General features: G+C 38.5%; 1 protein-coding gene across 7 annotated transcripts in view; it reads right to left on the bottom strand.

The window, feature by feature from the left end:
* Positions 1 to 21922, bottom strand: part of VPS13B (vacuolar protein sorting 13 homolog B) — a 483190-nt gene extending 461268 nt beyond the window's left edge. For all 7 annotated transcript variants that reach the window (XM_087749030.1, XM_087749012.1, XM_087749022.1 and 4 more), the window contains exons 1-3: positions 21648 to 21922; positions 20764 to 20941; positions 12989 to 13132 (exon numbers count right to left, since the gene is read on the bottom strand). In XM_087749030.1, the coding sequence (XP_087605156.1) occupies positions 12989 to 13132; positions 20764 to 20910 (291 nt within the window). In that variant the 5' untranslated portion in view covers positions 20911 to 20941; positions 21648 to 21922. The remainder of the gene's footprint in view (positions 1 to 12988; positions 13133 to 20763; positions 20942 to 21647) is intronic.
* Between the last annotated feature and the right edge of the window lie 896 nt (positions 21923 to 22818).

Below are 22818 nucleotides of genomic sequence, written 5' to 3' on the forward strand. Positions count from 1 at the left end.
CCACTTTAACATGTTAGTATTTGCATTAGTAAACCTGTTTTCTAGAATATAAATCAGTCAAGTTGTGGTATCTGAGTTTCAACTCCTAGATCTACTTGCCCACCTGCAGAATTAAAATAAATAAATACTTTTGTTGGCTTCTACTTTCAGTAATCAAGTGTATTAAAGATTAATATTGGGGCTTTTTCTTAGAAACTTGAAAAAAAGAAAGGTCTGCTCCGAAATGCTATTCTGTAGCAATAGCATTGCAGCAATCACTGTTTGTCTCTGTTCCTGTGCAAATGGGTTACTTTCCAAAATTCAAGAAAACATACCATAACATCACTCCCAATTACCAATTCATCAAATTAACCACAGCAAAAAAGAAACCAAACAACCTTTTCTAGCTGGTGCATCACCATGAACAGTAAAGACTGTTATGCTGCGACAACCTTGTTCTGAAAGCCGCCTGTGCAGGTTTGAACCCCGAGCTGCATAACCGCAAATGCAACTTGGCCTTAAATTTGAAATTCAGTTTCATCAGTGACGTACAAGTCAGCTTCCACTCTCTGAACACCCTACTCTGCACCATAAGGAAGCAAAGGGACTGTGGCAGGGAGGAACAGGTCTGCTGGCTGGCTAACACGGACCAATTTGGCTAGTTACCTGCCCAGGACTATCCCACAGTGCAGTTCCTCAAATAGATGAACTTTTGTATCATTGTCTTAGCTGTCGCCATAGATAGTCTCCCAATACATAAAGTTACAGATAGAGCATTTGTATTATGTTTTTAAGCACGGGCACTCAGGATACTTCTATATTTCCAAAATCATTATGCATTAATGCACAAGTTTCTGGCAAAACGTTGTGCTATTTTCCCTGCTAATTTTGATGTGATATATTTGTACATATCTGTATGTGACAGGCAGTATCACAGAAAGACTAATAAGCTCAGAAGCATGTGTCATTGTATTCAAAACAGTCACTCTGAAGCAACTCCTAAGTTGTGCAATTACTAGTTTTCTTAAGTTTATTCAAAATACAATAGTTTGTTAAACTCCACTGTACCTCCATGCATGACCTGCCAAAGCACTGTGTTATTTTGGAGGTTAAAAGTCTTTGGAGTGCAAGATACTAACAGCATGAGATACAGAGCCAAAGGTTTATCTTCAAGAGGACCTATGTCAGGAGTGAACTTCGCGAAGACCTGAACAACCAAACAGCCCTGTCACCTTTTGGAGGTACCAGGAAGTTTGATGAAGTTTTCTCCAACATGAGCACTCAAAGTTCATTTCAGAAAACTTGTGTAAATATGCACACACCCCCTTTGTACTCATACATATCCCAGAGACAGTAAATAGTTTAAATTTAACACAGGTAATCTCATCTGAAATATTTGAGAATACGCAAATCACTAGCATTAGTGGGAGGTATTAATAGTTTTTTCTATTTACTAACCTGTTGACTTTTTTTTAAAAAAAATACCACAATAAGCTTCACTAAAAGCAATTCTAGTATATTCATATTGAAATCCACCACAACTTCAAAACCCACAATGTACTCCAAAGTCCTAAAACGCAAGTTACAATGGTCACCGCTGCATTAGCTCTAATATTTAATTACTATGCCATCCATTTCCTTACTAAGATGTTTGTTTGCTACATGTAATCCCTTCAATTCCGTAGCAGCACAGACACTTCAAGAAAAAAAAAAAAGTACTGAATACTACCTATTCTAGCTGGCACAGAACAAAATTATTATTTACATTTCAACAGTACACTTTCTACCTGGTACTATGCCAAGAGTTCAACCTGACATTCAGTTTCCAAGTTCATTTTGCAGCATAGAAATCCCTTGCATATCTTCTTCCCCTTCTCTCTGCACACAGCAAATTCAGCTGATTTGATCTATAAATATGAAGAACTATAACATTCACAATCTTAATGTAAACTTTCTAGAATATAACTGTGCTATGTAGTGTAAATACTCAGTCTGGGATCTGCAATTTTCTAGTGATTACAGAACATGTGAAGATGGTCCATAAAAGAACTCAGAAGAAAAAAATGGTTTGGTTTGTTTGAGGGAAGAAAGGAAATAAGTTAAATATACATTGACTACCATTCAGCTAGGCATATGTGACAGTGCCCGCCCACCAAACAGAAAAGAGCTCTTCACTGCTATCACTGCCTTACTAAAACGTGGAATAACAGTGAAATTATGACTTTGTAAAGCAATTGTTTACTTACGTACTATATGCTATTTATATTTCCTGTCCCTCCTTATCATCAAGCAATAGTGAAATGAAAAAGTCAGATGTGAAGCCATCTTTAATATTCATAGATACACACATATACACACACACGTGTATATAGACACACACATAAACGTACGTGTAAAGAACCAGCTTTCTACACCAATGCAACACAACAGGTAAGTAGGTCTGCTGCTTCCTCACTTGTTAAGTAACATTATGATCCCCCAAGCAAGGGAATCTAAAGCAACAAACTAGGAAATAATGGAACTACAGTTTTAAATTAGTAAAAGAAGCAACATCAGCTTCCTCCGAGACAAAAACTCTTCCCCTCCACATGGGCAACACTACTGAACTGTCAACTTTTTAACTACTTCACAGGCAAAGTGGGAATAACAACAAAAGTAGGATATGTATGGATGTTCAGTGCCAAAGAATAAGAGGCAGCTCAGTAAAGTGAAATTGTATTGCACAACAGAACTCACACAGAGATGAGCATAGAAATGTGATTACCCATGCAGAAAAGAGAAGCACCTGCTTTTGGTTAAAATAAATAATGCAGATTTTGTTAACGCTGACATTTGGCATAGGTTTATAAGTTTTCATGTGCATGACTAAAGAGAAATGTGCATATTTGGGGGTCAAGCAGTTTTACTGGCTGTTGGCGTACCTAATTTGATTTCTAATTTTTTTTTTTTTTTAACTAGAACATAACTTGCCAGTGGCAAGTTACAGTCAAATACTAGAATCAATTTCAAAGAATGTTATGGAAGCAAAAATAAAAAAAGAGTAATGAGGGAGAAACACAGAGAGAAGTGGGTTAAAATTACTGTTACTTGTACCCTATTTGATAACAATAAAATATTCCCAATAATATGCGAGTTTCCACAACTCAGAAATGGTGAAACGCTTCAGCCAGGACATACTCCCAGCACGGTTTGCAGCTTCTGCACCAACAAATCTCTACTCCTAATACATTCCAGTTCCAAGGAAAGTCTCACAGATTGGTATGTGGCTCTTGTTTTCAGGAATGGTAGCCCATGTACAACAAGCTCATAAGACTTCCATTTTCAGCACATGAAAATAATTATTTTTCCATCAACGATGATAGTATTGGGAAACATTATATGAACATTTGTTGATTTAATGCTACATCTTGAGATTCTGAATTCTCACCGTGTTATTTCTCAACCAACTCAGTTTTGAAAATGGACCTGGTCTGCTTCTTCACTCTGTATGTTCAGTTGAAATTGCGAAGTGCATTGACATGGCATTACAATAGACAAGCACCAGATCTTGAATATTCTCTATTTCCAGGAAATTACTCTTGGGGGGGGGGGGGGGGGGGGAAGCATTGGCTATCATTTGGAAAGGTCAGTCCAGCAGGTCAGCTGATAACCACTCAATATATCATCTAGTGGGACGAGACTGATCAGTCAAGGACACATTTAGACAACACAGCTAAGCAGAGCTGAGCCTTTCCTACACGTGGAGTCTTCTCTGTATGCCATCTTTGGCCCTCACCTGATCACCCAGCAAACTAATTCAACACACTAACGCAGAACAAACAAAGAAATCAAGCAACCTCATTGCCTTTTGGGGGCTGGTTCTGTTTTTTGTGAGATTAGTGAATTGTCCAATTTGCCTCACTTTAAGATGAACGCCAGTACATGGGAAGAAGTAGGCTAAAGCTGGAAGCAAGACGGAAGGCACTGAGTGAGCTCCATCAGCCAAGTAAACCGAAGGAAAGATGACAATAATCAAGGCAAAATACTCACAAGCCTGAGAGGAGCTGCTGAGATATTATTTTGTTACTTTTTGTCAAAATCCTATTTTACAGAACTTGGGAACACTGACAGAGGAAGGGACCTAGCACGGAAGGGTGAAGAGGTTACAAAAAGCAGAGGAATCAACTTCTGCAGCCAAATATCAAAGCACAATTATAGCTAAACTGGAGCTCTGAATAGAAAGAAGGAAGCTAATTAGGAAGTTACTGCCCAAATTTTCAGTGTGTTTTTTTTTTTCTTCAGAGTAGATTACTAGAACACAGTTATTTCATGGGTTTGTTCCAAAATAGATGTGTATATGGGGCTTGCTGTTATCTGGATCAACTTGTATTTCAGCAGAAATCAATTTTTTTTTTAAAAAAAAAAAAACACTTAGAAATTAAAAAAAAAAAACAGGGTAAGAAAAAATAAGGCAATAAACAAAAATGAAGAACGGAAAGTAAAAAAAAAAAAAATGATTCATTTAAAAGGTATCTTCCCAAAAGCCAAACGCTTTAAAAAAAAAAAGCACAAATCAGAAACACGTTGCATAAAGCACTGATTTCTGCTGAAATACAAGTTGATCCAGATAACAGCAAGCCCCATATACACATCTATTTTGGAACAAACCCATGAAATAACTGTGTTCTAGTAATCTACTCTGAAGAAAAAAAAAAAAAAAAGAAGACTTTTCAAAGCATAAGAGAACATGATAATGTATTCAACTACTAAGACTGAAATATTACAACAGATTCAAGAAATTCAGTGCTATGCAGGATTCCCCAAAAGATTCATACATGTGGAAAACTACTCCAACACGTCCAAAATTAGGATTATATCTTTCCAAAATGCAGCATCCTGACAGCATTCCACCAAAAGAAATGAGAGATTTCTCAGCTAGTCAGGTGTTCAAAGGCAAACAAATTCTTCACGTAAGTGTGCTACCCTCATCTGACTAAACAATGTATTTAGAGTTAACTGTAAAGCTATGAAAGCTTAAAGGACCACTGCCTACTACCCCAAACACATACCTCTCTCCTCCACATCCACCAGGTGGCTTTAATCTCTTCTCACCTAACCTATTTGCCCACTTGGCTGCCCCAGCCTTCCTCCATGTACTACTCCTACCTGCGTTATCCTTTCCTCTTGCTACTTGAGAAAGACAGATCTCCAACTGATGTTCTGCATAAGACCAAATAACTTAAAAAGGCATGCTCCAAGTGCGTTCCTTGCACTAAACTAACAGTCTCTGCAGCTGCAGGGTTGTTTAACAGCCTATACAAAAATCATATATTAAATGAAGTATAGAGCTAACGCTGCACAAGCATTGGAAAAAAAAAAGCTCAGCCTCCAAACCTGGGACCTTGATTTGGGAGTTAAAATGAAGTTCATGTGCACTTATACGTATAAAGAATTAAAACATTAATGTATATAACCCGTGCTTATACATAAGTAAATATATGTCTGTCCTTCTTGAACTTATAGGACAATTAAACGGTTTTTTTGGAGGGCAATGAGTTGTTTAACACTTAAAGTGTTATTTCCTCTTTGGCAAGGCCATGTTCCCAAACACACAACAGACATTTTAAAAGGGCAATGAGCCAGTCTAAGCCAATATAGTGAAACAATAATAAAAAAACAAATAATCTTTAATTCTAAATATTTAAATTTTGGAAATGCAAAAAAGCAATTTAGAATAGATCACAAGAAGCCTAGTCCACACACCTAAGACAAACTGACTGTATGAATACACTAAAAGATATAAAGTACCACAAATCATGACAAGGAGGCTAGGGAACCTGACGGCTTGAACCTCAACAAAACCTCAACAGTTGACAGGCATTATTACTTCTGGAAGAAAGTTGTTTTTAAACAGCAGTCCTCCACCAGTATAGCAGCTATAAGATAATATGTCCATGTCAAATTAGCTTTACAGCTACCAGCTGATGGATAAAAAAAAAAAAATCTATCCTTCTGGAAGCTTAGATTCTGCTTTCTTACCATGTAAACTTTTTCCCGAACCCTTGAATAAGAATAACATACAAATTTAGTGCAGTCTCAGAAAACACTAGAGGGATGTGCTTTCACAAAGGAGGGGAAAATAAAAAAAAAGTGGTGCTTGCACCATGTCCATAATTAGATGTTTTGTGAGATGACTACTGTCACAGACACACTAACTATGAAAAGCAGAGAAGTAGGCATTAAATGTGGGTTAGACATGGACTTTCTGAACCTGGACAGCCCGAATAACTTCTGAAAAAACATCAACTTGTCTAGTGGGATTCATGGTGCTCCTAATCCGAGACCACACCACGGCTGGTGATCACAGAGTATTGATTCTATTAACAGCTCACACAAGACAACCGTTCTCATTAATTTCAGTTAGCAGCTGGAGCACATTCCCATGCTCCTAGAGTACATTTTCCCTTTAGTTTCATCCAAAAGCGATCCAGCTCATTAGTTCCGAGACCACCCCATGATGGAGGTCAAAGCACAGTAAGTCCGGACAACCAGGAGATTTCTTCAAAAGCACAAACGTGATCTGAACTACATCACCAAGAGGTACACAGAGAAGGTCTTGTTCAGAAGACAACAGGCAAGCTGAGGAAAGGAAACATTTACTTACCAGGTACTATTGCTCCAGCTGCTACAGGCACTGAAGGGAAAACTGTAACTACATACACAGCTCCTGGCAGCTTCCTTACCTTGCAACACCTACACCAACACCGAGCCATACCCTTGCCTTGTGTTCTCTTTATTACACTTATAGTTCACAAAGTGCATCCATTTGAACACAAAAAAACCTATTGAAAATCATTGGTGTTATACAATCTCAATACATTTTTTAATAATGACAAGGCTGATTTTGACAGCACTCCTCTTGAAATAAACTGCATTCAAAATCTGAGCTCCTTAGTAAGAATACAGCCCCAAATACATTTCTGACTGCTTTTCTGTTCCTGAATCTGCTACCACAGTAAACATGCCTGACACAGCGTTCTTGGCTTCTCTTTTTAAACATGTATACGTTGACATTTGCAGGACTAAATATTTCATGGAATGAAACTATCAAGTTTTAAATCCTTCTAATAAGCATTTAATTTTCAGCCAGTTGAACAGTGTTTAGAAGACAGGCTGGCAGAAAGAAGGGAAAACATACCTTGTTTACATCTTTCATGCACATGTGTACTGTCACAATAAAAAACTGGTAAAATGTTATAACAACCAGAGAGTTCTGTTGCAGTGGGCACTCATACATTCCTTGTCTTGCTCTGTCATCCACTGTTCGGCTGCTCAGAAAAGCATCCTCCTAGTCAGATCCTTCTCACAACAGTCACATGTATTCTCAAGATACTGAGATAATTTATCATGCCCTGTCCCTATGAGTGTTCTCAGGAGCTAGGTACAGCGCTGCTGATGCAGATGTCACCCTGTATTGCACGGCACAGACAGCAAGAGTGCTTACTACCCGACGTCCTGTTCTTTAGAAGAAACACCTAGAAGCGAAGCTCACTCACCCAGACTAAGCACTAGGATTAGGTCAGGATCGCCCCTCTATCTTTGCCTGTAGGCACCACACCAACACTGGAAGCTCTCCTTAGGGCCAGGCACGAGCACGGAAGAAATCAAGTCAGACCACTCACACCTTTCATAGTAATCAGTTTCAGACATTTGAAATCACCATTACTTAGTCCTAAAAGGGCTTCAAAAAGAAATATGCTGGCAAATTCACATGAAAACTGTCCAAAATGACTAGCATGGTAACAGGCACTTAGGTAAGCAAGCCAGCTATTCAGGCTGAGGCAACAGCATGGCAGTGGAAGGACTTCTACAGCTACAGTATTAAGAAACGTTCCCGCAGGCATCTTTGAACAAATCCACAGCAAAGGCAATTTCTTCTTTTGCAAGCAGAATTACTGCAATCAAAAGTGTCAGATACCTTGCTTTTAAAGACTTTTCATATGAAAGTGCCTAGTAGAAAAAAGTAGGTAAATTACATGGTCACTCTTGCTTGCCCAACTAGAACGTATGAGCATTAATCCAGCTTTAAGCAAAGCAGTTCAGTGTCTCCTCTTCAGTCACTCATTTGAAACACTGGAAATACAAAGATGACAAGCGTCTGAAACCAAATGCTGCAAGGCCTTTTCTAGCAGCTGTTGCAGCCTGCCTTTACGCTACTGCTTCCTCTGTTGAAAGCGTAAGCTTGTAAATGTTTTTGCAAGAGATTTGTGGGACATAGTATTTCTCCCTTAGAAAGACAGTATCCTTGAAAAAGAATCTCCTACCTAAAATATTTCTTTTCACATCAAACAATTCATAGAAAACATAAGAACTCTTCAGAAAGAGTTCTTGACAGAAAATGGCATAAAACTCAACCAAAAGCCCTGCCAAACCTTCCTGAACCTTTGGAGAAGATTAAACTCTACTTAAAGTCCTATGTACACATAGGAATTCGTTTTAATTAAAAGTAATATGGAAAACTGTTCTGTTACTTATATATACTTACTTGTATGCACACACACACACACAAAAACAAATAAAATCCCCTTTATTATATCAAGCTATTAAAACACAAATAAAAGCAGCATGAACTGGCTGCTTAATGACAAATTTCGTATTCATCATTAACCTGAGGTTATGATTCAACACTAGCTGACAACATAATTTGCTTCCTTTAGGACAGCTCTCCATAGAATATTCACCTTAAACTTTGCATACAAGTGTTAAAACTCAGTATCAGATTTACTGAACTAAGGACACCACTATGAAAATGAGTAAGTACAAAATGAAAGTATGTCAAAAATAAAGACCCTGAGCTCCTACACGAGCAAATGAAAAGCAGAAAGGTGGGCCACTAAAGACTGTTTGTTAATCCTCTGACTTCAAGTCTTACCGTATTTTTGCTGTCACTGAACAGCATACGTATACACTCAAACAGAAAAAGCCACACCACTTGTCCATACAGCCACATCCAATTGAACTACTACAACCCAGGTGAGAAGGAGAAAAACAGCAAAGCACTGCTTCAGACCTGGAGCTAGCTTTACCGCCTAAGCTAGCTTTACCACCTAAGCAAACACTTTATATAACTATACCCTCAAACACAAGCCTTCTGTCTTCACTTTCAAAGTCCTTCATAACCTTTCTGCACACCCTATCTACCATCTCAATCATTTCCCAGTCAAGATCAATTTCTGCTTTCAGCATTCTTTGATGACAGCATCTACTGATTGTCAGATAAGAGCATGTGTCTGCTATTCTGACAGTCATGCTTGTGGGCTGTTCTCCACTGCTTCCACAAAGTTATTATATTCCTTCAAAAACTTCTTTGTCATGCCTCATAAAAGGAACAGTGCTTAATTGTCTGTATGCTGATCCAAAAAACTACTTGGTTTCCCTGTGCCCCTGTAAGTGCTTGTATCTAACAGTCTTCCCTGATTCCATAATTAGTTATCCTTGGAGTAGAGAGACTTTTCATGTTCATATACATCAGCATATTCCTGATGCACCATGTCCTGATTAAAGGCAAGGACTCAGAAGTGAATCAGTAATAGAGATAATACATTTCTCCTTGAATCTCCTCATTTGCGTCAGTTCCAAGAATAAAAACGACAGAATTCAAGGTTGAACATAAAGAACATTAGTCTTGTGGTTAGTTATGTCAGGAAGGTGAAGGAAACAGACATAGGCTTGTCCTTCCCAATTTCCACAGACTGAATTTAAAGCCTCCGGTTTGGGCACAGAAGCATTGTGGCACAGAGGGGGGAAGAGAAATGAGCAAAGAATTTCAAATAGCCTTAAAAAAAAAAAAAGTGTGGGTAGAAAAGAAAAAAGTTAAGAAGGGTCCAACAGGACAAAAAGGAGAAAAACTCTAGGAGGAGAAACAGCATCAACAGAGGTTTAGCAAGGGGATTTCAATTCTAGATAGAAGTCCTGAGATTTAATATATAGAGATAAGTAATGAGAAGAATGTAATACTGGAACTTTAGCCACGCTCTCAAACAATACATAACATTCATGAAGAACAGTCTCATGGGAGTCAATTACCATAACTTAACAATACAAGCCTAGCGAACTTCAGAACCACATTTAAGTGTGTAAAAACACATTTCAAATCATACTTACCAACATATTTCATTAATTTGATAACATTATAAATGGTCGTGCTTAAAACTCAGTGCTGCAGTTCAGGAGTAAAGGAGTAAAGAAACAGGCACAGTTGCATTAAGCTGACAGGAAACAAACAGCAATGCAAAAAGCCTCACACCAAATTTCTACTTCAGTTACTAGCATTAATCAAAATCATAACCAAAAGAGCACATATAAAGCATGTTCAATAGAACACCACTTTCATCACTGCAAAGTTCTGTTCCTGATGCACTTAAGCTTCATTTTCTTATAAAGTAGCCATATTTATTAAACATTCTGGGTTTGGAAGTGGTAGTATCACCTGTAGAGAAGGAAAGGAAGGAAGAAAAGCACAGAAAGAAGGGAAAAGCAATGACCTTCAAAATGTCCAAACTTCAAAATTCACTAAAAAATACCACTAATTCTACACTGTGGATTTTGTATATTACTAGGTGAACTTACCACTTACACAACATTTCTGCTTAGAAAAGAATATTAGCATAAAACTAGAAGTTGAGCCATAACTGTCTACTCCAAACTTTTATCTCAGCTGAGGAGGATATCCTGCAATACCATAAACAACAAAAAAAACCACCAAGCTATCACTGAAACTGAACTAACAACAACACAGCACCAGTGAGAGTAAAGCACAGACATACAAAAGCACTTCCAAGGGGCTAGCACTCAAAAACATACAAAGGGAGATACCATTTTTGCTCATGAAAAAATCTGTAGGGTCCACTGGACAACAGCTTCAAACAAACAATGATGTGTGTTTTAATCCCCATACATCTTCAAAATAAGCATTCTTTGAAATAGCCCCTTTCCAAAGATACATATCACACTAAGTTCAGGTCAGAAGCTTTATTTTTTGCTCAGGTGAAGTTATGCACATGCTCATTAGAGGTTTCACCTGGGGAAGGAAATGCAGGATCAAGCCAATAAATTTGGGGGAACTAAACTAAACTTTCTTGCCAATACGCTCTTTGTGATGATATGAAGTTCTTGGCAGAACAGTTCCAGTTGGAGCTAAATTCACTGAAAGGTCATTTTACTACCATTTTCCACAGAAATATTCTATTTCATTCAGGTTTTTTTATTCACTAATTACAAAGATTTTTATGATAATTGATTTTAGCCAAGCACATTGTCACTCTGGAAGTTAGAACACAAGAATTTGTCAAAACATTTTCTTTTTATAAAAAAAAGAAAAACTTTCAAATTTCAATTTAAGAAATAAAATTCAAGCTGTCAACTTTTTAAACCATAGCCTCAGAAAACAGCATAAAAGTGTTTTCATTTACATTCTTGTTAATCAAAGATAATCCTTCTATGGCACAGACCCAAATTTTACCCTCCTGAGTGTACATACCACTGAATAATTTGTTCAAACGTCAGCTGCAATTTTCAAAAATCCTTTCTTGCCTCTGAATCTTAAACATCTGTAACAAATACTTGTTTTGAGAGTGCTTTACATTCGTGACACTTGACCTTTTGCTGTATGCACCACAAAATTTAAGTTTCAAACACCATACAAGCAGGAAATCTGATCATTCCAGCAGTAGCCATCTGCATGGTCCAATATCAAATATTAGTTCTGGGTTGCACAAAATCATGGGCTACAAATTTTTTTCTGCAACTTCTATAATTAGTTGTAATTTGCTGCTTCTCAAACACATCTCTCATGGAACATGTAGCCTCAGAATCTTACCTTAACGTTGGAAAAGTACTTAGCATTTGGCTGTTGGTGTGCATAAACGTGTGTATATGCAAATACACGTATGCACATAGATTAAGTGTAACTACAGAATGCAAGCATATGCTTTGTGGGTGGCATACTCAGGACTAGAGATTTCTACTCCAGCAACAAAAGGCTTTTAGCTCTAGGACTGTAAAGAATATTACAAGAAATATCAAACATAATGGAAAAGTGTTTTCCAGTGTTCTTGCTGGCTTATATCTAATTACTGATGTTAAATGTTAACAGCTAATCAAGCATCCTACCAAACACTTGAGAGCTTTGAACAAATTGGAATTTTCTTTTGCATGATCCTTAATATAACTGGAGGACTATGTTGAAATTGAAATGGGAACAAAACTTTACAAAAAAAAAAAAAAACAACCAAAAAAAACCCAACACAAACCCTCTCTAGAGTTAAAGCATCACACTGACTAAAAAAACCCAAGTTCAACATTAACATACCCAAATACTTTTTGTTAACTAAGTCAGACATATAACAAAATCGAGCCACTGCGTATTTCAGCTTCATTGTGTCAGAATGAAATCTTTCCTGAGCCTGTGAAATGGTGTAACGAACAAATTATTGCAAGCAACTAAACAAAAAGCCCTTTGAGACCCTTACATGTAATAAGTCTTCCAAGTACACTCAAAGCAAGTACTATAACTTCTAAAGGGAAAAGAGAATTATACTCCAGGATCTTTAAAACACTCCTTCAGTAGTAACACCACATCTTTTGAAAAATGCCAAAAACCCAGTGGTGCCACACACATCTGTCTCAAGCAACCAGCACTGCTTCTTGGTAGGCAGAAGCTGGAAGCACCTAGGATGCTATATTGCTCTTGAAATCCAATTGTTGTCTAGTCATAGGAAAATTCTGGCAGAACACTATTAACACACTTTTACATCCACAAGACCACCACTACAGCCAATAAAGAATTTAAAATTTACATAAAGGAAGATACTAGCCATTATGGGAATAACAATATTAGCCTTTCAGAAAATAACAGGGATTGCAGCTTCACATACCTGATTCTTCGGATGGCTTAAAAGAAAGTGACCTATAGAAGCTATTATTTTCATCAGCCTCTCAATGTTAGAAAAGCATTCATCGTATTTCTTACCTGAGCTCCATCCTTTAATTTCAAGATGCATTCCATCGTATTGATAGTGATGACAACCGGTTCTGATCCCAATTTTGTCCATGGCACATGAATCCGAAGTTCATGAATATGCCCACTTAAAAAAGTAAATGGTAGTTTCAGCTCCTAACAACAACAAAAAGAGTGGTGAAGTGACTACTGAAACACATCAGAATTCAAGACACACCTGTAACTTAAAATAATAAGGTTCTACAACAAAACATAAGTCAAAAGTTATTCTCCCTCCCCAAATCGGCAGAGTGCCACAGCATTTGGCAAATGGCTTTATAATTGCATACACACTTACATTACTATTAGTCTGTTCAAAAGAGATATCTGGATTATCATGTCCTTGATAAAAGACAGTTTAAAAACACCTCTCTTGCATGAAGGTACTGCAAAACGTGTCACTATTCAAGGGACAAGTAGAAATGAACCAGGTGAAAGTAAATACATAAACTGAGATGCAACCTGCATTATTCAGAAGAACACAAATTTGGAATTAAACAAACACTGACAAGGCCACAGCAAGGCAATTTCTTCCAGAATATTTTAGTACTTTGAGTTGTAAGAGCTCAGTGCTCTTAAGACTGGCCACAAACAAAAATGAAGCCCATACAAAGGCTATGATGTACTTAAAACAAAGAGTTTTAGTAAAAAATACTGAGAAGTTTTTTTGTTAGCTACATGCTTAATTGGCCCCTTTATTTTATGTAAGTACAGTTTGTACTCTTTCTGTTTTTTCTTTCCTGGTGTTAAAATAATGTTAAAGGTTAAGGAAACAAGCCAAACAGAAGATTAGGGGTCAACACAAAAACACTAATTGAAACAAACAAACAAAAAAAAAATCACTCCATAAAGCAAAGATTTACTTGGTGCACTTTGTTTGACTTACAAATTAGAATTTCTGTGTGTTATACCCAGTAAATCAGATAAAATGCTTTCTATTTTCAATACTTGTAATATGAATTAAAACAAAAGCGACATTAAAATGGTTGTGTTAAAAAAATAAAAAGTGTTAAGGTTACAAAGCCAGACACTCTAAATTAGGAAATGCCAGAAGCAGAGTCACAACTGCTACTCTGATTTGACTCTTGGCTCATGTATTTTATGACCTGCTTTCTAAACACCTGATGTCGTATTATTTCTTCTGCAGAATCCCTACGTAATTCAATGATCAGGGTGGAGGCACTCACTAGAGAAGCAGTTAATCTCTTGGGGTTTTTTGGGGTTTTTTTTCTCTTTTTATCCACAGCATTCCAGGCGTTGCCCCATTGACATCAAACTGCTCAGTAGATACAAAGTTGATAAATTCTTCATTGGCAAAACCCAGACTTCTCCTCATCAAGGCCTAACTCGGATATCATGCTGCTTTAAAAACTGGTGCAAGTCAGTGCAGAACTCCTGATAAATGCCTTGCACTCCACCCAGTCAATGCACAGAGCAGTCGTCTGCAGGACAGCCTCAATGAGGCAGCTGGTACATGCAGCTAGTCAGCAGGAAACAAGGTGCAGGGGTTGAGATAAATTCTTTGGATCTCAGGTAAGTAGCACATTGGATGCCTTCATCTACTTTGGATCCAAAAGGTTGAAATTTCCCGAGTAGCCTCAGGAGTTCTCCTGGGAAGCATGAGCTTAATGCTTATCAGACAGACCGGCCACCCGCAGCTAGAGACCTGGTCCAAGGACTAGAAATCGCATTTAAAATAATGAAAACAAGTGCTTAGTGCAAAATAAAAATTAAAAAAAAAAAAAAACAAAACCAAACAATATTTGATATTATGTCAGAATTTTAAGTCAGCATTCTCAATACTAAGTATTCTAACGATGAGGCTACGACAATGATACATCTTCTTACCTTTCTGATCTCCTATCCTAACATACTTGGCTACAAAGGTTTAAAAGTTTTAATGGGGGGAAAAAAAACAACGGATGTCTTCACTTGGAGTTTCTTACAGCTTAGTGTTTGGGTCTTCATCTTAGATGCTGGGAACTATAGGTGTGAATCTTGTCAGGGTGAGAAAGGAAGTGAATCTAAGTCTCCTAGATGCTGAGCAATAGTTTTGGCCATTAGGTTCTTAACTGTTGTGTTTCTTAGTAAACTCAGGGACATAAACCTTTGTTCACAACTTCAGAATTTACCTAGCAAAACTGGGCAACCTGGAGCTTAAGCACCTTTGCACCTTAGCTCAGTTTAGATACTTACATGCTTAGACTCAATACTCATATGAATGAGTAGGAGTTAAATACAGAAGGTCCATGAAACTCTGAGGTCAAGCAGGCAAGTTGCTAGGGAATTTCAGATACGCACATCTAGAAGTGGATCCAGAAAGCCTGCCACTGCTTGACACTAGACTTATCCCTGCTGTATAGAAGTTATACATGAATAAAATCTGAGGACAATTGGGTTTTGCATTTAGTACTTGTCATATATTATAAAGTCTACCTATAGAATATTTTTGTGAAGCTAGTTAATGTCATTATTTGCCTAACATCTTGAAACTGTAATTCAATCTAAGTGATATGATTTGAAAATCCACTAAAATTTATTTTTTTAAGTAGCTACCATGTCCTAAGTTCACAGTTGCACACTACTGCAACTGTGACAAGTTAGCACCCTGAGACAGCCTCTAATCAGTCATCCAAGAGTCAACTATTGTTATGCATGAATACCTAGCACCATCACAGAGATGAGCACCATCTCCATTCTGTGGCCAATACCTCTTCAGACTTTCTACTGGTACTATGAAAACATTCATCTTGCATCCAACAGCTAAGAGTAGATGCAGTACGTTCACTGCTGGCAAAATCTTCAGAGAAGACAAGTACACAAAATTAGAGCTCTATTTTTTGCAAATCACAGCTTTCAGTTTGTAAATTAGTTCTTGGGTTTAATGAGCTTTCATGAACAAAGTTTAAAAAAGAAAAAAAACCCACACCTCTCATGTCAGGGGAAATCTTGACTCCTAGCTCAGCCATGCTTACACAAAATCACATCTAATTTCAAGTCCCCATTCCAAAAGATGATAGTTACAGACCTTCTCATAAAAGCAGTTTGAAGAAAATTGCTAATTTGTTTTTACAAAGTGGTTTCTCCTTCATCTCATTCATAAATACACCGAAGGATTTTAGCTAAAAGCCTCTCTCCTAAAAATTCAGCCTTAGGCTTACAATCAACATGAATAAAATTTTAATCCAGACAATTTCAGTTAAGCCACCGAAAAGCAAGTATTAGGCAGTTTAGCTATGGATGTTGCTACACTGGTCATACAATAAATGAAAAAATACCTTATGTCCCACAGTTTTGTGGGGGCCCACAGAAATAAATGATCAAAAAAATACACAATCTACAAATACATTACAACTTAAGAGACAATGCTTTCATGAACTATCACTATTAAGAAGAATAGAAATAAATTCCCTTTCCAGACTAGCAGATATGTAATTTTTATGTCACTCATCAATACCGCAATGTCTGTTTAGATCCTGACTTGTGCTCACAAGCATAAGTTATGAGTTTACTTCAAAAAGCATTCTAGAACAGATATTTTTCCACCATTTGCTGGATGGCTTTAACACATCCTCATTTTTGTCTAGCTAACTAAGATATATGAAGAAACTGAACAGAAGTAGGAATTCCTTCAGAATGAAGCGATACGACCAAATGCACAGCATATTTAGAAGACACAGTTGTTCTTTTCCAAAGGAATTTAGATACAAATATTGTCTGACGTTATCCTAATTGCACAAGCAAGTTTCCTTAAAGCAATACAGAGAAGTCTTGGTTGTGTTATTTCAGTAGACAATACAAAACAAATGTGTCCCAAATTTAGTAGCTTGTGCATAATACAACATAACAAAGACCATCTTTATTCCTCTTCCTTTCCTGTGCAATCTTTCCCCTTTCATTAAGTACTGCATGAAATTCCTAATACATCTTTTGTACTTACAACTGATTAGTCTTTACATTTTGGATTTTACAATTGCATCATATAAATCCTTCAAAAAATTATGATACGGCTGAAAACAAATTCCTGGGCTTGACACATAAATAACTGACCGACATCATGCAAGACCACAGACTAGATGATCTTAATTCCCCTTGCCCTAAAATCTCCCCTTGCTCTGAAATATAGGACTCTCCCAAACTTTGGGGTGATAAACAAGTACTGTTTCCTCCATGTCAGTATTAATTCAAATACTTTTCTTCACATTCAAGGCTGTACTTCATAAGTAACCCAGTGGCACATAACACAGACACTTATAGTAAGAATATTTTAAGTACATTAGCATTTTTTGTATTTCTTTCTTCTTAAATTCTTTCAGGTACGAAAAGTCCACACTACAATAAGACTCAATAATCTTTAGATCAAGTTCTCCTTTGTCTTCCAATCAAAGACCACTTCATCTTTCCCTTCTGAGTTTGTAAGACAGCTAACATAATAAGCTATGATGTTATGGAAATATACACAAGCTGCAAGAAGAGCTCACCAAGTATCTTATCTCTTCGGTACCACTGTGTCAACAGAAACACTACACACAAGCTAGTTACCAAGTTCGTACGTAGTTCTGTTACCTCTGATACCACAGTGACTTCACAAAAAAGTTGCCAAAAGTGCTTAAAAGGCTTTTCCATAAAACAATATTTAACTATTAATATTAAAGTTTAATTATAAAATGCTTTCTTGAAGCAGTTTTTGTATAGTGTGCCAGATGGAAAATTTCTTGGAATGCTTAGTCTTTTAGTAATTGAATCATCCCGGATAAGAAAAAAAAAGAAACCTAGTATCAAAATCTTGTTAGATTTAATCTTCAACTAAAGATAATAATTATAACATTAACTGGCTATTCAAAGAGTGACATAATTATGTACCAAAGCTACATTGTACCTAGAAGGTTGAACCCAAGTACCAACCAGTAATCATCTTTCACTACAGAATTGGTATTGTCTCAAAAAAAAAAAAATAAAAAAAAAAGAGGGCAGGGGAAGGACAAAAACAAGGAGTTATTGCATATAACATTCAGCTTAATTCAATAAGCGCATATAAACCATACATAAATATACATAAAAACATGCAAAGTATTTTCAGGTACTAAAATGTTCTCTTTGGGTTTGATAAATCTTCTGTGTCAACAGCTATATTACATGTGATTTCATAAGGTACTGGTTCCAACTTGGTCCCAAAAATAGTTCAAAGTAAGATCTTCTAGAAGACAGACAGCAGTTTGTGCTCTGTTCTCATCTGTTCTTTGGGATTCTGTTTGGTGGCCTGAAAGAGCACAACATGACATGGGAACCCGCACATCAGCTGAAGTGCAAGGAGTGAAGGGAGAAAGCAGACTTGTTCCCTGATCTGTTATAAGGTGTTTTGTGCAGGTAGTTTGGCACCTATCCTAATATTCCTAAATAATCATGTGTAGTTGCACAAAAGCTGGAATCCTCTGAAAATGTTTAAGACTCCAGACAATGATATCCAGGGTATGTGCATGTGTATCCAAAGCCTAAACAATGAAATTAAGGCTGCATTTATGCCAGATAAGGAGCAGAGAACCATGCTGGGGATAACAGCACAGGACAGAAAGGATGTTACAAGGGAAGAGCAGTGAAAGTGGTTAACTTTGGATATCATGGATCCATTCAGGCAGAGAATTCAAATAAAATAACATATACTGGTAACTTTTTGGAGACTTTAGCTTTTCAGGGGAGCTCCCTGCCAGCTGCAAAGGCTTGGGGATGTTATATTAGCACATACTACATACTCAAAGAGTTTTGCTGAGCAGGCATAAAGCAGCATCCCTTCTACAAAAAAGAGAAAGACACCCTAAATACAGTCTGTGGGTCTAGGCAAGTTCCAAAGAATAACAAGAACCAAATTAAGATCACTACATTTCACATAAACACACAGCCAAATACTGTAAAAAAAAAAATATTAATCTGAGCTAAATTTTGCTTTCATCGCATATTCACATCCCCATTCAAGCTGATGAGACATGAGCACAGATATATATGGCAACATTCACCTTTACAAAAGCCATGACAGCAACAGATTGCAGCGGACATTTAGGTACCCAGATGATACATCAGCAAACAAAGATGAAGCCAGGGATCACCTACCAGCAAACTGCAACTATTTGAAAGGGAACAACATAGATGATAGCAGCAAAATCCTAGCAGCGCCAGGTAATATAGCGAGTTTGACATATTCATCCCAAGTTGTCATTTGTTATTAGGACAAACTTTCTCCCTACATGGTATAGCACTGGAACAGTTTACCCAAAGAGGAGGTTTTCACAACCAAGAAAGGAGATTTCAAGACTCAACTGGAGAAAACCACAAGTTGATCTCACATAATGCTGGCAACAGCCCTGCTCAGAAACGGAAGTTGGACTAGATGATCTCCAGAATTCCTTTCTGATCAACCCTTCTTTGATTCCATAATATATACATTAAAAAAGGCTTTGAATATTCACAGGAGGAACATATACACAACTGCAGTCTAGTATCCATATCAGCTGTATGGACAAGCTGTAGAAAGAAAATGAGGAATCAAAAGACTTGAAAGAAAATACAGAGGCCACCAAATACTTAAAGGAAGACAGATCAGGCTCTTTACAGCAGCACAGAAAATAGGACAGGATCTTCTGAAAGATTTTTCTCCTCTTCCAGAACAGGATCAAAGATACTTAATTAACCATAAGTATTTCTTTCACATTTTAAAAGGTCTCCCCTTATAGAAACCACGCAGTCTCCTCAGTCTACTCCAATGCCTCATAATCCGATAAAAACATGTGAAAATTTTCCTTAATGCCTAATCTAGGTCTCCCTGAGTGCAATTTATTCCATTCTTTCTTGTCTCATCCATGTAACTCTTGCCCTATCTTGTCTCACCTTATTTTATTCAAAATTAAAAACACATTCCCTGTCTATTTCATTCTTCTTTCAATGGCCTAATTGTCTAAATCTCCCATTATTTTTCACTGCATTTCTCTCAGCTCCTTCAGTTGGACTACATCTGGACACAGGACTCTAGCTAAGACTCGCTACACCATGCACAACAGAAAACAGCTTTATCTATCTCACACACTCAACTCCTCAAGTTGTCAACTCAGATGAGCACAGAAGGAAACAGTCCCTTCACTAAGACTTCACCAGTTCATATTGACAGCAGGCTCCAAATTCTGTATTGAGTGTTGTACTTGGTCAAGCTTGTCTTTTTAAGGCTAAGTTTTACGGAGCCTCTGATCTAATCTACGCAAACATGCTGATCAAATCTGTCCCTCATTTACTCTTAAAGTTTAGATACAACTGAAATGATGAAAACTGGAGTCATAAAGCAATAGAGAGAAGACAAATCTGTGTTTAGTATGCATAATTACAAAGAGATCCTACTTTACTTTGTGACATTTTGGATTAGTTACTATATGCAATTAGTAAATATGACTGGAAAAGAAATTTAGTTAATGTTCGTACTGTAAAACAATGGTTACTGAAAGAAGAAAATAGGTCCACAAAAAAGCCTTTCTTTTCACATCCCATAACTTACAGAATACACAAAGAATTACCATTCATTACTAAACAAATGGCATGGAATAAATGCAAAAATAACTAAATGCGGGGGGGGGGGGGGGAAGGATTTGCATAAGAATAAAAACAGTGAATACTAAATGAAGATTTATCTGTGCAGACCAATGTAAATTATTTAGTCAACTTCTTTTAAATCAAAGACACAGGCTGTAACTACTGTAAACATAACATACCTGTTCAAGTACATCCAACTTTAATTCAAGCTTACTAAGTACAACATCTCCTCCCCAGAGTGACAACTGTAGATCTGAAGGCTTCAAGTTCTTTATGTAGCGATTCACATAACTCATCAAAATAGGAGTTACATAGGACTCCAGCATTCTGGAAGATTTCTGTATCACAGATCAAGCACTAGGAAAAAAGACAAGTCAATGAAATACTATTTATAAAATGTCAGCCTAATTTTCAATAAAGCAACAGTCACATTGTTTGGACATGTGAAAAATTATATTTCAAATTCTGCTTTCTAAACACACATGTCTATATGTAAAGATACATATACTTGCATATAAAGATGAAATAAATACCAAGATGAAAGCACATCTATTTACATTTACGAATTTCCAGCTTATATACATATATATATTGGAACTAATAACTGGCTTGCTCATAATCAAAAGAAAAGCCAACCCAGACAAACCAAAAAAACAGATAAGAAGGAGGTCAAGCAGTCTATCATGCCTTCACATAAAATTTAAGTGACAGAAACCCTGTCACTTTTAACTGATAGAAGTCCATACTAAAACATCACCTCAGAAACACCTCACCCATCTGATACCTTGAGTACCGTGCACACGGCAAAAATGTCAGCTTCGTGCCACCCTTAACTCCAAGCAAACCAAAATCCTTCAAAGCCCAAGCCGACGTTCCGTTACCACTTGCCACCGCTCTCCTCCCACCCCCCGCCCTCCCTGAGGAGACCCTTCCCCGCCCTCATCAGCGCCGCAGCCTCCCTCGGGCACCCCCGCGAAGCCGGGAACCCCCCGCCCATACCTTCAGGACACCCCTCACACCTCCCTCCCCCAGCCCCAAGCCCTCTCAGAACCCCTTTACCTACCCCTCCAAACACCTCCGAGGCTCCGTGCCCCCCACCCAGCCGCCGCCGTCCTCACCGGGCCGGCCGGGCCGCGGGAGCCCCGCGCAGGCAGCTCCTGCCGCTCCGGCTCCGCCGCACGGGCACTTCCGGGTTCTCCGACGCGTGTGCTCTTCTCCAGCGTCCGCCGCCTCCGACGTCCTCCGCCGGAGGGATTTGTCGAGAGCACCGAGGTGGGGACGGAAGTCGGGCTTGAAGCCGGCGGAGGTCACGCGGCCTGCCAGGAGCGGACGGGCGGAACGGAGTGGCTGGGACTTGCACCGGGGAGGGGGCGGGGTTTTCAGCGAGCGGGGCGGGGCGGGGCGGGGCGGGGCGGGGCGGCGGTGGCCGTTAGGGAGGTGGGAGGGGCCGGGAGGGAGCGGCGCCGCGGGGGGTCCCGATGGGCGGGAAATGGAGGGGCGGGAAAGGCCGGCGGAGCTGGGGTCCGTGTCTGCCGTCCCCTCAGGCGGCGGCGGAGGCCCTGTCTGCGCGTGGGTGCGTGTTCCTGGCGCGGAGAAGCCTGAGGAAGGCCTCTTCCGTCAGGAGGGCGGGCTTTAACCCGCAACACCGTGAATCCCTGAGCTGTGTTACTGTTGCTTGTGTGGATTCAGCCAACTCCGGCCCCAAATTTTGATTCACGTTATAGTGGCGCAAATCTCAGTGATGGCAAACGCGTTGGTTGTTTCCAGTGAGTTTAATAAAGATGGACATTTTCCATTTTTGCTTTTGAGTGAAGTTCTGCTTAGGCTCTGAATTTCACCATTTTGCATGAGAGAAGAAAGTCACTCTGAAATACCTTCCATTTTCTCTGTGCCCAGAGCTCTTCTCAATACGTTGATCATAAACGCCCTTCCCAATAGCCCTGAGTCCCTTTGGGGTTGCTCCTGGCAGCAAGTGAATGCCCTGGGCCCACATTTGGAAGAGCGTGAGTTAATGGACTCCTCACAGGTTGGCATGTGGATGATCTGGAAAAGAGCCTGGGCCCATTTTTTCCAGGGTGAAGTGCAGTAGGCAGTGCCTGTGGGCACTGCTTTGATGTAGATAATGAATAACCTTGTACAAAGCCCTCTGATTTGAGTTTTAAAGAAAAGTCTGGGGTATACCTGTTGAGTTACATATTCCTCCTGGAAATTTGAAATCCTGTGTGTTTAATCTG

Source organism: Nipponia nippon, unplaced genomic scaffold (assembly GCF_047370975.1).
Source record: "Nipponia nippon isolate SJK-2023a ecotype South Korea unplaced genomic scaffold, ASM4737097v1 scaffold_1, whole genome shotgun sequence".
In the NCBI taxonomy this organism is placed as follows: domain Eukaryota; kingdom Metazoa; phylum Chordata; class Aves; order Pelecaniformes; family Threskiornithidae; genus Nipponia; species Nipponia nippon.